This window comes from Gigantopelta aegis, chromosome 4 (genome assembly GCF_016097555.1).
Source record: "Gigantopelta aegis isolate Gae_Host chromosome 4, Gae_host_genome, whole genome shotgun sequence".
NCBI lineage: Eukaryota > Metazoa > Mollusca > Gastropoda > Neomphalida > Peltospiridae > Gigantopelta > Gigantopelta aegis.
The window spans coordinates 48,793,202-48,814,136 of record NC_054702.1 but is presented as its reverse complement, the minus strand read 5'-3'; the positions used below and the strand labels follow the sequence as shown (position 1 = coordinate 48,814,136).

Genomic DNA, 20,935 nt, shown 5'->3' with positions numbered 1-20,935 from the left:
AGTTGAACACATCTTCTACTTCTGCAGCTCCACTATGAAGCAGTGACTGCAACATTAGTGTATGTTGTTTCAGGGTGCCTTTGATTTCTTCCAAGGCCTGCAAGAGGGTTTTGTCTTGCAGACTAAATAAAATAATGAACAGATTTGTCAAGGTAATGTTAAATACTTCCAACTTTGATCACATTATGCATGGTAGAATGGAGATAAACATATTCTGATTTCATTTTTGAGGTAGGCTATCATGGATTTAACATCTCTAAATGTAACATTTAAAATCTCACGTTAACGCGTTCAGATATATATGATATTTAGAGGTATTAAACCCACGATAACCTACCCCAAAATGAAATTAAAGTATGTTTTATCTCCTAATTATATCTAGTACAATATGCAAACTGTCAAAAATATACATCAACTATATGGCTTCTAGATTATGGTAACCCCACTCCCATGGCTAGTGATATTCAATGTTGGGCTAGTAAATAACTACTATTGCCATACCCGACGGCTAGTGAATTTTGTTTTTGTCAAATGTTGCAGTTGTCTATTTTGTAAATATGAATACCCTGCCTCTACCCCAAGCCCCCAATGTTAGTGTTTTTAAGCTCTATATCCCTCTTTAGGCGACAAATCTGATTATTACTATTATTTAGTAAAATTGTATTAACTTAAAGTAAAGTAGGGCTAGTGAATTTTTAAATGTGGCTGTACATTTTTAAAATCACTGATCGCATGACTAGTGGATTTTATAAGAATGACAATGACAATTATCATGGTTAATAAATTACCAAGTTTTCAAAATGTCAACCCCATACAAACAACACTAAGTGGTCTCTTACAGTGGCTGTGAAGTGCGTGCCCCTTCATGTAGCCTCTTTAGAGAGAACAATTGTGGCCCCTTAGAATTGAAAACACTTTCAGTTCTAGTGTCAATGGAATCTTCATGTATTTGTTGTACCCTGGAAATATAAACAATTTAAATATATTTGTGTTCACTGGGGCGAATTTGATTCAATAACATATGTTATCCAATCTGGTGAAAAATAATTATTGAAATATGTTTAAATGTAATTCTGTTATAGGCCGATTGTCACATGGGATTTGTTTAATAATAAACACTAACATTTGAAATGAGCTTTTATTTGACTTTGAAAACTCATGAATGATTCCAAAACTAAATAAAATAAATATATTCTTACACACTCGTTATTTTTGGTTACTCATGGTTGTTAACACATGTACGTGTGTTAATTCCAAGACATACAACTGACCGCTCCTAGGTGATGACAAAGTCACCAATGCCATATATCCAATGAAAAACTACATGATGGAAATCGATTAGACTGTGACGTATAGTGAACCTGACATGCATGTGTCTGTGACGTTCAAGTCAGCTACAAATGCAACGGCTGTAAATAACTTTTAGTAAAAAAAGATGTTAAAAGTGGCTTAAAACCTGGTTTTTGAGGATATGTAAGAAATAAAATAATACAGTCATACCGTTGTTACATTTATCTCACAACTCGTTGCTTAAACACGTATCCAACTTGCTTTCGCTCGTTAGATACATTTTAAAACAACTCGTTGTGAGATAAATGGTATATAATGGCCACTCATCAGTTATTCTCTATATACCACAGATTTTAAAATAACTTCAAAATATTTGCTCTTTCCATCGCGTTTTAAAACCCCAGACAATCCAAATCTGTTTCACTTCAGTGTTGTTACATATAACCCAAAATATTGTTGAATTATACACTCTTCTACCACCAATAAAAATAACTACATTTTCATATTGTTTCAAATAAAATGTAGCAAATATTCAATAGTTACTGTGATGGTATATTGCATGAAGACTCGTTAACTTCTGTGGTTCCCGCCCTTGAACGCTCACCGATCTGCCTATAAAGAATGTAGTTCATGTTTAACTACAATAATACCAATAACTATTCAAAACTTACTTTAAGGTGTGAGTTGAACTAATTCTCCAATGAACATGAGTGTTATTTACAGGTGTTGCAGGTGACTGAATGTTGCTAGAAACTAAGAAAACTAATATGGTAAAGTTAGATACTGTCATATACAGGCATGTTATCAACGACTGTAATTTGTTTTTACTTGTAACAAAGTGACTTGATAAACTCTGTCAGAGCTGGTAGTGCTGGCAGTTTTGGTTTCTTGATGTTCGTGTTAGCGTGGTTGGTTAAGTGACAGTATGTCTTCTCCATCATCATTTGGACATTCATCCGAATCTGTAAACTGTAGCCGCTTAGGACGTGGGCTGCAAGAAATGACAGCACATTATGAATTTGATAATTTTCATGCGGTAGACTAAGAGCAAGAATTAAGTTAAAAACTAAATAATTAAATTTCCGTTACATTCATTACAATATAACGTCATCCTCACGCTCTCTAGCACCTCACCCTTAGTTTCTGAATGAAGATTCTAATCCTAGGAAGTCACAGACCATCGATCTTATCGGAGGTCGGACTCTGGATGGGCGTGTTCAAAACCCTAGTGGTATATGGGCACGTTAAACTAGCTAGCCAGCTATCTGGGAAGGCAGGAGGAGTGTTTCTGTCTGGGTTTCCAGTGCACATTCAGTATAAATTTTACAAGTATATTGTGGGTCGACATTTTACAAGTACACATCAAACAATGCAGTCCTAGCTATTGCTTAATCAGATCATTGATTATGTCGACTAGATCATTGGAATTGAAACAAACTTGTTTTTATGCGGTAATAAAACAGCTTTTGCAGACACATCTGATGGTTTCAAGTGTACAAGATATCTCTGTAGATCATCATAAAATTACTGTACAGCACATCAGAAATTTTGTCTTTGAGGAAAACTGGTTCTGTGTATAGTAAAAATTGTCTAAATTTAGAAAATGTGTTTCTAATTTTCATTATTATTCATACTTACCTAGTACTAGCACAACAACAATGCTATACGACCCTGGGTTATAACCTCCACTGCAGAATTATCTCCCCTTGCCGGATGTATAACCTACACCCGCGCATGGGTAGACCGTATATCCTCGTTATCGATTAAAAGTCCGGAATGACTGAATAAAAAAAGAAATCCCTCGGGGCGGGTGGGAGGTAACGGTTGCTGTGCTAGTACTAGGTAAGTATGAATAATAATGAAAATTAGAAACAAATTTTCTAATAGTCTTATTCAACTTACCGTACTAGCACAACAACAATGCTATAACAGACGTGATATAACACCGTTAAAGCACGAGAATTTAACATTAAAGGGAGGAGGTAAGAAAACAAGGAGGACTTACCCATTCAACCAGTAGTGTTCGTCTCAAGTAATAATACAGTGAAAAAGCAACTCACATCATACGAGGTATAAAATGTCAAAGTGACTTTTAAATTGAAGAACTACAACCCCAATTAAAAGTAAATCAAATTAACAAGGTGAGGAAACCCGCACACCAAGTAATGGTAAAAGACACTCGACTGTCCCAGATAGTCAACCATCCACCCCCCCCCCCCCCCCCCCCACTCTCCAAACAGGAGGTGGAGAACTATCTCCCAGAAAGACTTCCGCTAGCAACCGGACGAAATAAGGGTCGCCCCCTACTCATGGCCCTGCGCACCGAAATTACTTGCTACCCTGCAATGACTGATTGAATCCGTCGAGTTCCGTCCGGATCAACAGCCAAATCACGGAAATAAAACCGGTCAAACGTGTGTCGACCTTTGCAAAACCCCGCACTTATGACCTTAAAAATGTCCAAAGAATCATGGAAATTAAGGGAAGCAGAAATCGCCCAAATCTCAGGAGGTCGAATGCAGAAATTCCGCAGAACATGATCACCCGCCTTCTCATATGCCAGTTTGATGGTTGCAGCAATCCATCTCGACAAAGCATTCTTCGTAATGTCTCCTGGTTGGCGCGTGAAAGAGATAAACAGTCTCTTAGTGTTTTGCCGGAGATTTCTAGTACGCTCCAAATAGAATTTCAAAGCCCGCACTGGACAAAGAAGTCTATCAGAATTATTCGCAGAAAGCATACGAGATAAACACTGAATGATGGCCGGAGGAAACTCTTCCCCTGGCACCTGGTTCTTAGCACGAAAACAGGATCAGTATGTAACGTAACTGACCCGTCTGTATTGTAATCCACCAAATCATGCAAAAAAAGCATGAATCTCACTAATACGACGGCAAGCCGCTAGTGAGACCAGGAACAAAGTTTTCCATGTCAAATGACGAAGACTGGCGAATTTCAAAGGCTCGTAGGGTGCATGCAGAACCAGAAAAACATTCCATTTAGGCAAAATGGAAGGCTTCTCAACCGTGTTTTGCAACGACTTAAGCAAGTCATGCAACACGAGATTCATTGAGAAATCTTGACGTCAACACTGCAAATGGAGTAGTGAAAATGGACGACCGGTGACTTCTCACTGTTTGAACCTTCAGCTGTCTTTCTTGGACAAGAGCCAGAAAGTACTCAGCTAAGTCATTAACAGTAGGCGACAAGGGATCCACTCCCTCTCAGTCGCCTAACGAACCCAAGCGTGCCAGTGACACTGGTAGACCCTCTCCATAGACTGGCGCTTCGAAGAGGAGATGAGCTCAGCAACCCGTTTAGAAAAGCCTCGGTTTCGGAGGGAAACCCCGACAACTGCCATGCGTGAAGTCGGAAAACCTCCAGCTTTGGATGCCACTCTGTCTGACGCAGTCTCTGACTGAGCAGATCGGGTATCAACGGCAACCGCACCGGCTCCTGCACTAAAAGTGACAGGAGCGGAGGAAACCAGGCTTGAGCTGCCCAACTCGGGTCTACGAGCGTGACACGACAAGGTTGCTGTCTGATCTTTGCCAGAACCTTGCCAAGCAGAACCAGAGGGGGAAAGGCGTAAAAATCCAGTCCCGTCTAGTCCATGCTCAACGCATCGTACTCCAGTGCCAGTGGGTCTGGTACCGGCGATACAAACACTGGCAACTGACTGTTCAGGCGAGTGGCAAACATATCGAGTTGAGAACTCCCCCACAACTGAAGAACTCGATAAGCCACCATCCGGTGCAACATCCACTCCATCTGAACCGGGGAACGACGACTCAAAGCGTCCGCCAAGACATTGACGGATGAAGGAATGTGCTTGGCCGAAAACACCACTCCCCAATTGTCGCACTATTCCAGAATCTCCAAAGCCGCAAGACTCAATGACAGGGATTTGGTGCCTCCCCACCGACTGAGGTACGCAACAACCGACGTGTTGTCCGACCTCAACAAAATTCGACGATGTCAAATAACAGTCCTCTCTGAAGGAGTCCACACCCCTGACAGATGTTGATCCAAAAGGTGTGCACTAAACCCCTCGAGGGAAACATCGGTAAACAGGACCAACTCTGGAGAAAGTGGGTGTAACGGAACGGCCTGGAACATACACTTGTCCACTAGACACTCTTGGATAGAAAGAATGAACCAAGGCCCCAGTGGTATCACCAAATCCCAGCTGAAACCATCCCACACTCGGGACAAATGCCATTGAAGCGGTCTCTTGAACCGTCTGAACCGCACATTCAGTGCCGCCAGTGATTCGAGATGGCCTATCAACACATGGAGCGTGCGCACTGACGCACTTTGCTCCACCAGAAGACGTTGCACCAACGTCGTGAAATTGTGAAGTCGCGAATCCGTCGGAAGATCGGACACCTCCACAAGGTTGAAAACCACCCCAAGATAAGTGAAAAACTGCATTGGCACTAATTCTGACTTGACCCAATTGGGAATAAACCCCAATTGGAGAATCATGTCGATCACGAACTCCACGCCCACGAGACATACCGTCTGTGACGCCGCCAGAATTAACCAATCGTCCAGGTAATTGTGCATCCGTATACATAACAGATGTACACGCGCCACCACTGTCTTTACTACTCGAGTAAAGACGTGAGGGCTTGTGGCTAATCCGAATGGCAGAACTTGAAACTTGTAAGCTCTGCCATTGTAGAGGAACCACAAGTACTTCCAAAAATCCCGATGGATTGGAACATGCAGGTAAGAGTCCTTCCGATCGATGGATGCCACCCATTCCAGCACCTGAAGCAAAGCGCGAACAGACTGAACTGTCTCCATCTTCATAGATGGAATAACGACGTAAGAATTCAGCGGCTTCAGGTTTAGAATTGGTCGACACTCGCCATTCTTCTTCTGGGCGAAGAACAGATGGGAATAAAATCCTGGAGTGCCCAAATCTACCTCCTGGATGGCTTTCTTGTCGAGGAACTCGACAACCATCTTCTCCACCAGTATTCGCTTCCAGAAAAGCACAAGAGAAAGGTTTAAATTATTTTACGCAAGGCTACATCCATGATATAAACATTTCCGACGAAAATCAACCGAAAGTGAATGCGAGATGCTGGCGGTCCATGAGGAAAAACGACTCGGCACACAAAAACTCTATATTCAAGTTTGCTTGGAGACGAAACAGCTATCAGAGGCTAACTGCTCCTGTAAAACTGGGTGAGTATATTTTGGTATTAAACTTATATTGCAGCATGGTTTATTTTAGTGCAAAGCAAAAAGAAAAGTAACAAACCGGAATATAACAAATGATACACACGTGTCTTAAAGCTGCATTGTCAAAACTATTTGTAATATTTGAACATTTACAATAGATCGCCCAACTATATACTACTCAAAAGAATTTAAGGGTCAGACAATATTTTCGACATTATTTTCTGAATGTCAATTATATTAGCTAGACCATAATGTCACGCATGGTATTGTTCCATTTTGACGAAAGTGGGTCTAAGCAACCCATAAATGAATTAAAATCCACTGTCATTGACACTGTCGACTAGTTCTAATGGCGAAAACATGCTTACATTTGCACGTAAATTAGGGCGAAAGCGAAAGGTCTGCTAAGTGCCCATAACTTGCTTTTTCACAAAGCGCTTCATTTGCACGCTTTGCACGTGTATTCCATGTTCCCAATGCTGAATTTCCATATAATTGGAGCTTGCGTTCGTGTATGGTACACACTCCAAATTCGACAATGGTACGACTTCAACTGACTATCGAAGATCGAGGAAGGGCTATTGCTTGGCTTCAGGATGGCAATACGCAAAGAAATGTTGCTCTGAGACTTGGTGTCAGTCAGAGTGTCGTTGGCCGACTGTGGCAACGGTACCAAGCTGTTCGACCACCACTCGTACCACGTCACAGAACGGCCAGACGCCACTGGTGCACACTTCATCTGCGGTGGCAACGTTTTCAGTGGGGTCGAGTGATGTTCACTGATGAGTCCAGGTTTAGTCTCCAGTTCAACGACGGTCGGGTTCGTGTCTACAGACGTCCTAGGGAGCGCTTCGCTGACGTTAACGTTAGACAACGTCACCGGTTCGATGGTGGCAGCGTCATGGTGTGGGGCGGCATCTCTATCCACCACAGGACCTCCCTCTATGTGGTGGATGGCAATCTGAATGGAATCCGCTATCTGAATGAGATTATCCGGCCGTTGGTTCTCCCAGGCCTTCAGCAGATTGGCGGCGGGGCAGTTCTGCAGGATGACAATGCCAGACCCCACCGCGCCAGGGTGGTAACGGACTTTCTCAGACAACAAGGTATCGCCAGGATGGATTGGCCAGCATATTCGCCTGACTTGGCCCCAATAGAGAACGCCTGGGACAAATTAGGCAGGAGAGTTCGGGATAACCATGCCCCTCTGGCCAACCTTCATGATCTGGGTCAACTTCTTATGGCAGATTGGCAGGCCATTCCCCAAGAGTTCTTCAGACGTCTGATCAACAGCATGAGGCAACAATGTGTCGAGTGTATTCGCGCCAAGGGTGGATTCACACACTATTAAACGAATGTTCTAATGTGTAAAATCCATGTTTGACAACCTTCAACTTTGACAGCATGTCATGTGACTTTCTTGTATACAGTGACGTTTATTTGTGGTTTTTTGTAAATATGGAACAATAAATTAAATTTTTGGTGTAGTTTACATCATCAATCTAATACACTCTGAAACTTATTTAGTTATAAATTTTTGACCCTTAAATTATTTTGAGTAATATATTTAGTTTGAAATCACCTCACAACCAATTTCGGTCATATGCAACACACACACACACACACACACACACACACACACACACACACACACACACACAGACACACACCACACATTTTTTTTTTTTACACTGTTCATGGGGCCCATATCCACATATCCCATTGGGCCATTTCTCATTCCAGCCAGTGCACCATGACTGGTATATACTACCCTGTCTGTGTGATGGTGCTGCTTATCAAAAACAGTAGCCCATGAAGTGACAACAGTGGGTTTCCTCTCTCAATATAGTGTGGTCCTTAACCATGTCTGACGCCATATAACCGTAAATAAATTGTGTTGAGTGTGTAATTAAATAAAACTTTTCTTTCTTCTTTTTTCTGTTCATGGGCTGTGTGTGGGTATGTATATTATTCATATTTATCACAGGTAGCCTAATTTGTATATAGCTAAATATCAACAATGTGTATTATTATTATTTGAAAACAACAGGTGTTCACGTTTATAAACGACTAAAGCTTAGTATACGGTTACGCAACGCATGTACTAATTCTTTACACTTCAGACTTCCTCTTGTTGAGTCTTCTGATGATAAAAAACTGAGACAACTCGATGGAACGCCACTGGGATATATTTTATCAGAAGATGGACCTACAGTGGATACACCTTTTGGGAAAGTACCCGTTGGCTCACTGTTATCATATCAGGTAAAAACCTTTCTTTCTGTTTTCCAATTTCATTTATCCCTAACAAATGTATCTTGAAACAATGTCAAAAAGCCCAAATCTGGTTTATGTTTTGGAAGAGCGAAGTTGGGATTGTATGAAAGACAATTCTGTAGTTTTTTATTTTGGAAATTACTCTTTCAATGTGAATTCGATGTTTTGCAATTTTTTGTGTCAGTTCTGTATCTCCTGGGGACATCTGTGAACCAGACGAAGCAAATGGCGGTATATTTAGTTTTAATCCTAGCTTTTCTAATTCGTTCCCAATGGTGAATCCTTTGTCTGCCATGCCAGCATCTCCTTCCAGTAAATAACCTCTTTGAAGTAGAGCTTTCAGTAAATCAAAAAACCCACTGTTTGTTGTAATTTCTTTGTCTGATACAGACCCAGTAAACAGTTCAGAAACAAACATCAATGACACACATGGATCACAACCAATAAGGCACTTTAAGGCAGTGCTTGATTTGTAGTCACTGTACATTTGACTTTGTAGAGCCAGAGCACAAGGAGATTGTGTAATTTCTGTGCCATCAGTGATAATCATTCTTGTGTGAAATTCCTTTTTGTAATCAGCAGGCATATTGTTAATTATTATATCCCTGTGTGGCCAAACAATTAACTGCCCAAATTTGAAATATATATGTTCAATCCATGCATTAAAAATGTCACTCGAAGATTGCAATAAAAGTCCAAATTGCATGGATATGTCTTTTAGGCCAAAATTATGCCGCAATCTATACAAACATAGAAAAAGACAATCTTTCAGGGCAAGCCTTTTAATGTCATGCCTACTTTTCCTGTAAGCAATGCAGTCATCACTTGGTGCAAGAAAATCAACGAGTGCAAGATATCTTAACAGCTTTAATCCTGTGTAATACTGGAACAGATCTTTCAGTTTTCCCTCTCTTCTACAGACACTATCAAAACCGAAAATTTCTCCATCTTCTAATTTTGTTTTCTAATTCTGTTATTCGTGTCTTCTGTTTCTGTACTTTCTTAAGCAATTCATCATTTTGCATTGTTGTCTCTTCTAAATGTTTTCTCTGCACTATGTACCAGGAGATCAAGTGGGGAAACCCCTGAAAAGATATGAATGAAAAAGACATATTCAATGTACTTAACAAAATAGTTTGTATTATATTTTAGACAAGAAACTTAAAAAATATAGAAGCCTCTGTGGGAACTGGATGCGGCAATACACTATTTCCAAAACCAGCACCTGTAAAGTTAACAGATGAATATCTTTGCTTAAATAAAGATTTTGCCCTGGTTGATGCAGAAAAACTGGAAAGCCAGACACAGGGACAGGCATGCTGCCAGTTATGGAAAACATCAAGGGCCAAACGAATAACAGCGTCAAATTTTGGGGAAATTTTACAACTTGACTGGAGTCTGTGCCATCTTCAAAATTCTTGGAGAATATATTTAACACCAAAGAAATATCAGCTGCTCTCTTGGAATATGGCAGAAGAAATGAACCAAAAGCAAAAGCCAAATATCTTGAACTGTATCATACAAGACACATACATGAATGTGGACTGGTGGTAAATAAATAATTTTTGTTTTTAGGTGCCAGCCCAGATGGTAAAGTATGTCATAACAATGATTGTGGCATAATTGAGGTCAACTGCCCGTATACTGCAAGAGACCTTACAAGTAATCAAGCAGTTGATGAACTTAAACATTTTATTTTGAAAAGGGAAGGCAATTCAATTATTTTGCCTCAGAATCATGAATACTACGACCAGGTTCAAGGACAGCTGATGGTAACTGACTCAAAGTTTTGTGACTTTGTAGTTTATACCAATAAAGACTTGCATGTTCAGCGGATTTATCCGAATATTGACCATATGCAAAACATGTTGCAAAAATTATCTTTGTTTTACATGAAATATCCAAAACCCCATCTAGCCGAAATGGAAAAAAACAAGTAGGTCAGGTGTACATTGAATATACAGGTGTATATATGTTGTGGCTTAGGTTTCATTTTTGTGTAAATAATTTACACACCACATTATTATTACTACACATAAATTTGTAATTAATGCATTGAACCCTTGGAACTTACAGTTTTCTTCAGTTTGAGTACTTTCATCTCTATGGAGTTCTGTAGGTGGAGCATTTTCATTGTCATCGGGTCTGGTGGCACTGAAATCATGAGAATGTAATCAATTAATGTCAGGGCTTGTAGATTGTGGTAGCTCTACCCCCATGGCTAATGATATTGAATGCTGGGCTAGTAAATAACTGCTATTGCCATGCCCGACGGTTAGTAAAAATATTTGGTCAAATGTTACAGTTGAGTCTATTTTGTAAATATGACTATCCTGCCTCCACCCACTACCCCGATGTTAGAGTTTTAAGCTCAACCTCACTCTTTAGGTGACAAATCCGATTACTACTATTAATTAGTAAAATTAAAGTAAAGTTGGACTAGTGAATTTTTAATTATGGCTAGTAAATTTTAAAAAAATCACTGATCCCATGGCTACTGGATTTTATAAAAATTCTAGAAGCTCTGAATGTATTTTGTATTTTCTTTTTATTAATTTTGTATGTGAAAATCACAATAAATAAATTTGTTCAGCCAGTGACTGCAAATTATCTTTAACATATTAAAAAGCAGTAAGAAAACAACACCCAAGGTATTTGAAGGCAAAGCCTTAGAAATTGTGACTTAAAAGTCATGTACTTGAACCTGCTTTAAATGGGGTTACCTACTCTGTATTACTTTCCATTGAAATCTCCTGTAATCGCCGTTTCTTTGGTGGGGGCCTTGACAGTGTAGATCGACTCCCATCTGCAGCTACTGGATCAGGGTGTATCTCTGTTGGACCTGTCTCTCCAACAAAATGCTGTAAAAGAAAATATTTTCAGATATCAAAATGCAAACTCTAACAAGGTAAGCTACAAATGGTGAAAAAATAAAATAAAGCATGGCTGTATAATTTCATTTCATACTATGCATCTTCAAATCATGTTTTAGAATGGTGATATATATGATATGCACTTCAAATATTCTTGAATTACAGGAAAAAAAAAGAGTAACGTTTGTTTTATATAACGACGTCACTAGAACACATCGTTTACTAATCATCGGTTATTGGACGTCAAATATATGGTCATTTTGATACGTTTATCAGAGGAAGCCCTCTACATTTTATCATGTAGCAAGGGATCTTTTATATGCACTTTTCCATAGACAGGAGAGTACATACCACAACCTTTGGTATACCAGTCGTAATGCACTGCCTAGAACTGAAGAAAAAAAACCAATCAGAAAATTAGTCTATCGAGTGGATTTGATCATAAACTACAAATGAGTAAAATTACAACGAATGTAAGAATACTTTGAATGACTCGCATGTATTACCATTCCTTATCATGATAATGCCATATTTAGATTTACATTTCTTAGTTTTCTACTCCTGTCTGTTTAAATTTGAATATTAAATAAATAAATAACTACTGTAAATCATGAAATTAATGCGAGCAAGTAATTAATGTGAAAAATGCGGTGAACACATCCACGCAATAATAACTTGACACATTTTGTTTAGACTCATTCCCAATACAAAAAATGTGCAGGATTTTACTATAATACTTCTCAATAAAATAAAACTTTTATAATATAAAGATGAAACAAAATACAATTTTTTTCTTTCTTAAACGTCTTTTTGTGAATACTTCAAGAATCTTTCTTTCGTTTCGATGTTGCCATTCTATTTTCACTTTCCTGGAATATCATAACGTTTATATAATACAGTGATGTTCCAAATGTTTTGTTTTTAAAAACCTCATTTTGTGATGTGAATATTTTTCAAATTGTCTTACACTTCGGATTACTGTATACATTTAAACTGTTTTGAACATTTGTAAAATTATAATCAACAATAAATAAAAATTAGATAATTTCATGCACAACTACACTCACCTTTGAACAAACATACTTGTGCTTGTTTATGTTATCAACATTTAGTTGAGAGTGTGGTCGTCCGCATAGTCGAATCCATTTTAAAAAAAAATTCTCGTTGCATTTTCGGCTTCGGAAACGGTATAAATGTCAAATGCTGTCCACTTTCGTACCGTTCATCCGATTTGCATGCCCCACAAGCACATCGCTTCACCATTGTTCCTATGAATTATGCCTTCTAACAAAGGAAGTATTAATGCTTACTGAACAACTGAACTAAACAATGATCAACATAAAAACACCGCTTGTGGGACAATATGGCGGACGGAAATAAAGCATTATGGGTGTGTGGAAATAGCACGCTTTGATTGGTTGAAGTTCCAAAGTGATTGATACCTGTGGAAACATGAATACAGGTGATGCGCCAGTTCCGGATCACTTCCGGTTCACCTGTAGTTACCGATCAGTCTGTCGGTATATTAAATATTTAGTCATTTCTAATGTAAATTTCATTAAACAAAATATTCCAACAAACAAATAATACATGTTTCTTGAAATTGTACGTAAAAAACCCTGTAACAATACATACTACTCAAAAAAAGAAACACAACCTTTTTATTTCTGGTGGTACGACTACATCTTTATGTTTAAAATGAAATAAATTATGGCACATTATTCCATGCATGCCAAACAACATTAGAACGCAAGGAATAATAATAAAAAAGCAGCTTTCGACGTCCATTTTAAATAATGTCATTTTTGTTCATGAGGCTTACCTGCAAAAACCGTGCACAAATTTATCGTGCTCAGAATGCACGCGCAACACAGATGCACGTTGCCTTCAAGTGGTAGGGTTTTCCTTATTTATGTGTTTGCTGGTGGTAAAATGCTTTGTCTGTAAGTCATGCCACGTCTTACTAATGACCAGCGACACATTGCAATCGGTAGATTGCAAGCAGGAGAGACTCGTTCAGCAGTTGCACGTTTATTAAATGTTCACCTGACCACAATATCTCGCCTTTGGGATCGATTTAGCCAAAATGGAAATGTCCGTGATAGACCCAGATCCGGTAGGCCACGTGTCACGACGGCTGAGCAAGATTGCTACATCCGGTTATGCCATTTACGGGATAGGTTCTTGAGAGCAGCCTCTACCACTGGAGCCATACCAAGATTGCAAAGAATATTGAACCATACTGTAAGGAACCGCCTAAGACAAGATGGTTTACGTCCAAGATGGCCCGCTCAAAGCATAGACTCCAATGGTGCCGTAAATTTCGAGTACTGCACAAGGACCAATGGCAGGGGATAGCCTATAGTGATAAATCGCGCTGCACAGAGCCGACGGATGCACAAGGGTATACCGTCATCATAATGAACGTTTTGCACAAAACTGCATCCAGGAAGCGGATCGCTTCGGTGGTGGGAGTGTCATGAATGTTTCAACGGAAGGACTGACCTGGTACATATCCAAGGCAATTTAAACGGCATTAGGTACAGAGACGAAATTTTAGCTCCACATGTGATTCTATTTGTGAACGCAAATAATGTCATTTTTCAACATGACAATGCTCGACCCCATACGGGTAGAGTAGCAATGGAATTCCTGTAAAGAAATAATGTCGTTGCACTACCTTGGCCCACAAGATCCCCAGATTTGAACCCCATCGAACACATATGGGACCACTTGGATCGACAGCTGCGACTACGTCAACACCAACCTCAGACGCTACAAGAGCTTGTCCAGGCATTGCAAGAGACGTGGACTGCAATACTCCAACGTGTTATGCAGATTTCGGTAATGTCATGGGCAGGCGGTGCCAAGCAGTGATCGACACATTTGGTGGCCATACCCGATACTGATTTGAACTTATGACATTATATCTTTATTCATGTCACTGCTAACGTGAATGTGGATGTCCTTTTCAAATTTCAACATTGTCAGTTCTCTAATGTTATTTCTACATCCAATGGAAGATCATAAACGTAACTTACCTAATTCAAACTTGCGTTTCTTTTTTTGAGTAGTATATAAACGTCACAGTCACTACATCATGTCTTCTGGCTATCAGCCACATATAACTTTCGACTGAGAGCAGTTATTATCCTGCATGCACTAACTTACTTGCCGATGCTGTGTCCCGATTACATGAAAATAATGACAGTTATACATTTTCCTCTAGTTTAACATTAACCTGTGGTTCGTTTCAGGGCGGTGCCGGTTGGAGCTCAGCCTTGATCAACAAATCAGGACTTTCCAGAACAACGCGTTCGCAAAGCTCTACTAAACTAGCGTACAGAACTCACTGGGACTCTTATTTGGCGTTATGCAAATCCATGGGATATTGTGCTGTTCCAGCCTCGTCTGTAACTATTTGCCTGTATGTCGCATTGCTGGCAAAATAGCTGAAATATTCATCCATCAAGCAATATGTGAACATTATTCGTTTATTACATTTGGAATGGGGCTTGCCAAACCCACTACAAGCAAACGTTTACCTTACTCATATTCTGAAAGGTATACGCCGTCAATTAGTTGACAGTGTTATTCGGAAGATGCTAATTACACCAGCGTTACTGGAACACATTATTTGCATTTTAAACTTGCATCAAACGGTTGATGCTAACATTTGGGCAGCCGTTTACTTATGTTTTATGGGCTACTGAGAAGGTCAAATGTGCTTCCAACCTCTATTGCAAACTTGGATAATTCCAGGCATTTACGACGAAAGGACATTATGTTTTACGGATGGGGTACCAATATTCACATTCGATGGACTAAGACAATTCAAAATAAAGAACGTGTGTTGGACATTCCTCTGCCACGATTGCGCAACCACGTGTTGTGTCCAGTACAAGCATTATTCCTGGCTTTGGAATTAACCCCGCAGGCTCCGCCTGATGGACCGTTGTTGTGGGTACCGACCACTCACAGCCACGGTTTTCGTCGGACGCATAAAAGAGTGTCTTCGATTGGCTGGTTACAATGCGAACAAATATTCCGGTAACAGCTTTAGACGGGGAGGTGCAACATGGTGCTGTTCTGTAGGATTATCAGCACAAGACATTAAGTTTATGGTTGATTGGAAATCAGACTGTTTTACCAGCTATATTGACATAACGCAACAGAAACGTTTTTAGCTGGTTTCTCGAATGCAACAACACCTATAACAAAGTATCCTACTACTACATCGGTCCTATACTAGTATTGGTAATTGGGACAAACATACTTTTTGCCCTCTCTTAAGGTCGAAGACAAAATGACATTGATAGGCACTGTTTAAGGTTAAAGATTATTTAAGGTTAAATAATTGTTAACAAAGAACCAACAACTTATATAGGTGCACCCTTGATACATTTTAATAACTAGGCGATTTTATATCATTACATTGGTATATACATCTATAACATTATGCAATAATATTATGTATGTTTTGTGCACGGTTGATACAGCAACCAATAATAATTGATGCGCTGGTAGTCAGTATCTTTATCAGGGTATGGTGCTGTAATATTATGTTGTTTATGTGCGCGCTTTTTGTAGTTGGAGCTAATAGGTTTTAGTTTAGAATAAAGCTCTCTTCAACCCTTCAAACGTGTTTCTTTCTTTAATATGTTGGTGTCTGAACAGACTTGACAGTATTATTATGCAATATTGGAAGGGTAACAGTGCCTCTTGAGTTTGGCATATCAAACTGACAGATACATATCTGCTTAATTACAGGCAAGACCCTTGTTTACGGTGCCTGTGTTAAGTATATTTAACAAGAGTTGCCTCCCCTCCATTACGCCATGTCCCAAGGCGTCTGGATAATTGAAGTTGCAGTTGGCGAAATATCAACTTCATTTGCTTAAATCCTGTCACAGAGACTGTTCTCTTCATGTCCGGTAGTACATAGCACCTACTGTTAATAATTTAGTCAGTGCTTGGCTTTATGTTTGTATTGTCACCAATGTATAATCAATAGTGGTGAGCCACCTAAACACTATTTCACCAGTGCTTAGCACCGGCCCGGCCGTGACCTTGTTGTGATTGGTACAACTTCGCCTGCCATGTGCTTTCGTGTTCTCAGAACATCGACACACTAGGCTAGACATTTTTCTTTTTTAAGTTTGGATATTTTAATCAGCACTAATTGACATAATTACTAAACAAATATAGCATAATTGCACTGTGGATAGCCACCACTTTGCATAAAAATTAATAGAAACACAAGACAGAGTAATGTAAATAATTGTGTATTATGGAATGGTTACATGAGACATTACAAACATGTGGCATATGGTGTCATGAATATTAGACTGCCAGGTCAGAATAAATGCAAGCCAATTAATGTTCACAGGCTACGATACATGATGCATGTCAAATCAGTCACTTTACCAAAATCTTTTGATGTTTCACACTTATGTCACCACAGTTTGTGTGTCAATATACACAACTTAAGTCTAGAGCCACGTGTAATCAATAATCAAAGGCAGCACTGTAGAAATATTGTTCCAAAGAAATGTTCAGGCCATGGTATATATCCAGATTGCATTTTATAATAGTTCAGGTAAATACATACATACATACATACATACATACATACATACATACATACATACATACATACATACATAAACAAATACAAAATTATAACATATATATCCGAAAGCATTCACCGAGTGTTTGCAATTTGTTGCTGACAAAGTTACAGTTCATTTCAGGGTCGATTAAGGTTTTTGAATATATTACACAGCATGGTAATCACCATCAGTCGTAAAGAATCCAGTCGTGATTGGAGAGACATCTGATGAGAAGTAACTGGAACACTGAGCTGCAGAATGTTCTTCGTTTCCTATTGTATTGTCAAGACGGAGATTTGCTGTACAGGTATCTGTATGATCTGGGCAGAAAAAAGGAATGTAGTAAAACACTCGATTATAAAACGAACTATCATTTCATTTCATGCAACTTCATTTGACACCAGTCACCTTAGTAATGCTAGCAATTATGTCTTTTAGCTCTGTCTTCAGCTGTTACCAATCCACTGACAAATGTCTATGAATTATAACCGATTTCTTCAAAAAAAAAATTAAAAAGCGAACTATCAAAAATCAAGAGGGAAGGTTACTTACCATTAAAATGCTTCATTTCTGACAGCTACGCCATTCAGCTGTCACCAGCCCGATGATAAATATCTTCCATCTCTTGATTCCACACGTCAACTAAACAAAAAGAGGTAGAAAACATTACTAAACAATAACAATGAAACTTTCAAGTAAAACACACAATTATAAAACGAACTATCAAGAATATTGAAAAACGATTACTTAGACCGTCGTAATAATAGAAATATATGTCTTGTAGCTGTGTCTTCAGCTGTTATCAATCCACTGACAAATATCTTTCAATTATAAATCAATTCTTCACCAAAACAATTATGAACCAAACTATATCAAACATCAAAAAGGGCATGGTTTGTGCTATCCTGCCTATCCTTGCTACCTGTCGTAAAAGAGTAGCCTATGTGGCGACAGCGGGTTTCCTCTGAAAAACAGTGTCAGAATGACCATATCTTTGACGTCCAATAGCCGATGATAAGATAAAAAAAACAATCAATGTGCTCTAGGTGGCGATGTTAAATAAAAAAACCTGTTTTTCTTTTTCTTTTTTTCATCAATCTTTGCCTTAACACAACAGGAGGACCTGGTTTTCTTTTAAGTTGATTCAACCATGGCAAATTTAGATGTCATAAAAGATATTTGCTAAACTTTCGTTGTTGAGTATATATATACGTTTGCAGTAAAACACACAATTATAAAACGAACTATCAAGGATGTTGAGAAAACGATTACTTAGACATTTCATTGCATGCAACTTCATTTGACGCCAGTCACCTTCGTAATGATAGAAATGTATGTCTTGTAATTCAATTCTTCACCAAAACAATTATAAACCAAATTATCAAAAATCAAGAAGGGAGGTAACTTACCATTAAAATGCTTCATTCCATGCAAGTACAAATGTCAAAAATCATACTGCTAATGACAGAAATTGATGTCCGACAGCTACGCCTTCAGCTGTCACCAGCCCGATGATGATAAATGTCTTCCATCTCTTCATTGTGGCATCAACTGAAGAACAAAAAGAGAGTAAATTGTTGAGGAAAAGATACATACACATATCACAAGTCTACCTATTAACGTAAGAAATCTATGTTTGACAGCTACATGTTTAGCTGTCACCAGCACGGTGGTAACTATCTTCTATCTTTCGCAATTATGGTAGAAACGGATGGACGGACAGCTATTTATCTTTTCCGGCGGAACAATTCGAACTGAATGCATGAGGAAAAAATTGCTGTCAGAGTGACAAACTTTATTCAATAATTGTACATCAACATTTCATATCACGTAACTTCATCTGTCGCAAGGATGTTGATGAAATCGTCCAACTGTCGTAGCCATGCCTTCAGCTGTCACCAGCTCGATGACAAACATCTTCAATCTCTTGATTCCACACGTCAACTAAAAAAAAAAAAAAGGTAGAAAACATTAGTCACCAATATTAATGAAACTTTCAAGCAAAACACACAATTATAAAACGAACTATCAAGAATACTGAAAAACGATTACTTAAGACATTTCATTTCATGTAACTCCATTTGACATCAGTCGTCTTGCTAATAACAGAGATGTATGTCTTTTAGCTGTGTCTTCAGCTGTTACAAATCCACTGATAAATAGCTTTGAATGATAACCGATTTCTTCACCAACAATATTAAAAGGCCAACTATGAAAAATCAAGAAGGAAGGTTATTAACCATTAGAATGCTTCATTGCATGTAAGTACAGATGTCGTAAGTCAAACTGCTAATGAAATACATTTACGTGACAGCTATGTACAAAACATTCCTCGACAATAACAATATAACTTTGCAGTAAAACACTCAATTATAAGAACTATCAAGAATATAAAAAAACGAGTACTTACACATTTCATTTCTTGCAACTTCATTTGACGTCAGTCACCTTCGTAATGATAGAAATTTATGTCTTCTAGCTCTGTCTTCAGCTGTTATCAATCCACTGATAAATATCTTTCAATTATAATTCAATTCTTCACCAAAACAATTATGAAACAAACTATCAAACAATAACAATAGAATTTTGAAGCAAAACACACAATTATAAAACAAGCTATCAAACAATAACAATGAAATTTTCAAGCAAAAACACACAATTATAAAACACACCATCAAGAATACTGTAAAATGATGGACGGATGGACGGAGGAACAAGTACTTATCTTTTCCGGCGGAACAATTCGAACTGAATGCATGAGGGAACAAAAATGGCTGTCAAAGTGACAAACTCTATTCAATATCACTTAACTTCATCTGTCGCAAGGATGTTGATGAAATCTTCCAAATCTCGTAACCATGCCTTCGGCTGTCACCAGCCCGACGATGAGTATCTTCCATCCCTTGATTCCACACGTCCACTAAAGAAAAAAAGAGGTAGAAAACATTAGCCAACAATAACAATGAAACTTTCAAGCAAAACACACAATTATAAAACGAACTATCAAGAATACTGAAAAACGATTACTTAAGATATTTCATTTCATGCAACCTCATTTGACATCAGTCCTCGTGCTAATAATAGAGGTGTACGTCTTTTAGCTGTGTCTTCAGCTGTTACAAATCCACTGATATATATCTTTGAATGATAACCGATTTCTTCACCAAATATATTAAAAGGCCAACTATCAAAAATCAAGAAGGTCACTGACCATTAAAATGCCTCATTGCATGTACGTACAGATGTCGTAAGTCAAACTGCTAATGAAATACATTTATGTGACAGCTACGTACAAAACATTCCTCGACAATAACAATATAACTTTGCAGAAAAACATTCAGTTATAAAACGGGACTATCAAGAATATTAAAAAACGAGTACTTACACATTTCATCTCATGCAAGTGTAGCCCATGTAGTGACGACAGCGGGTTTCCTCTCAAAATCTGTGTGGTCCTTAACCATATGTCAGACGCCATGTAACTGTAAATTAAAAAAAATGTGTTGAGTGTGTCGTTAAATAAAACATTTCTTTCTTTCTTTCTTTCATTTCATGCAAGTTCATTTGACGTCAGTCACCTTCGTAATGATGGAAATGTATGTCTTGTAGCTCTGTCTTCAGCTGTTACCAATCCACTGATAGATATCTCTCAATTATAATTCAGTTCTTCACCAAAACAATTATAAA

At 38.5% G+C, this 20,935-nt stretch overlaps 1 protein-coding gene across 1 annotated transcript; it reads right to left on the bottom strand.

Annotated features, from left to right (window-relative positions):
- Nucleotides 1-8,663: 8,663 nt before the first annotated feature.
- LOC121369871 lies at nt 8,664-14,433 on the bottom strand. The gene is made up of 4 exons (XM_041494947.1): nt 14,317-14,433; nt 11,501-11,624; nt 10,838-10,917; nt 8,664-9,727 (listed from the first exon to the last, which is right to left on the bottom strand). The coding sequence occupies exons 1-4, from the start codon at nt 14,431-14,433 to the stop codon at nt 8,816-8,818; spliced, it is 1,233 nt and encodes a 410-aa protein (XP_041350881.1). The 3' UTR covers nt 8,664-8,815.
- Between the last annotated feature and the right edge of the window lie 6,502 nt (nt 14,434-20,935).

What these genes read in the sequence shown, in the direction of transcription:
- LOC121369871 (XM_041494947.1), bottom strand. Translation starts at nt 14,433, where the DNA reads ATGCCTGGACAAGCTCTTGTAGCGTCTGAGGTTGGTGTTGACGTAGTC. An exon ending in TGGGGATCTTGTGGGCCAAG is followed by an intron (nt 11,625 to 14,316) that starts GTAGTGCAACGA and finishes TTTCTTTTACAG; the next exon opens with CATTTTGTTGGAGAGACAGG. An exon ending in TACTCAAACTGAAGAAAACT is followed by an intron (nt 9,728 to 10,837) that starts GTAAGTTCCAAG and finishes TAACAGAATTAG; the next exon opens with AAAACAAAATTAGAAGATGG.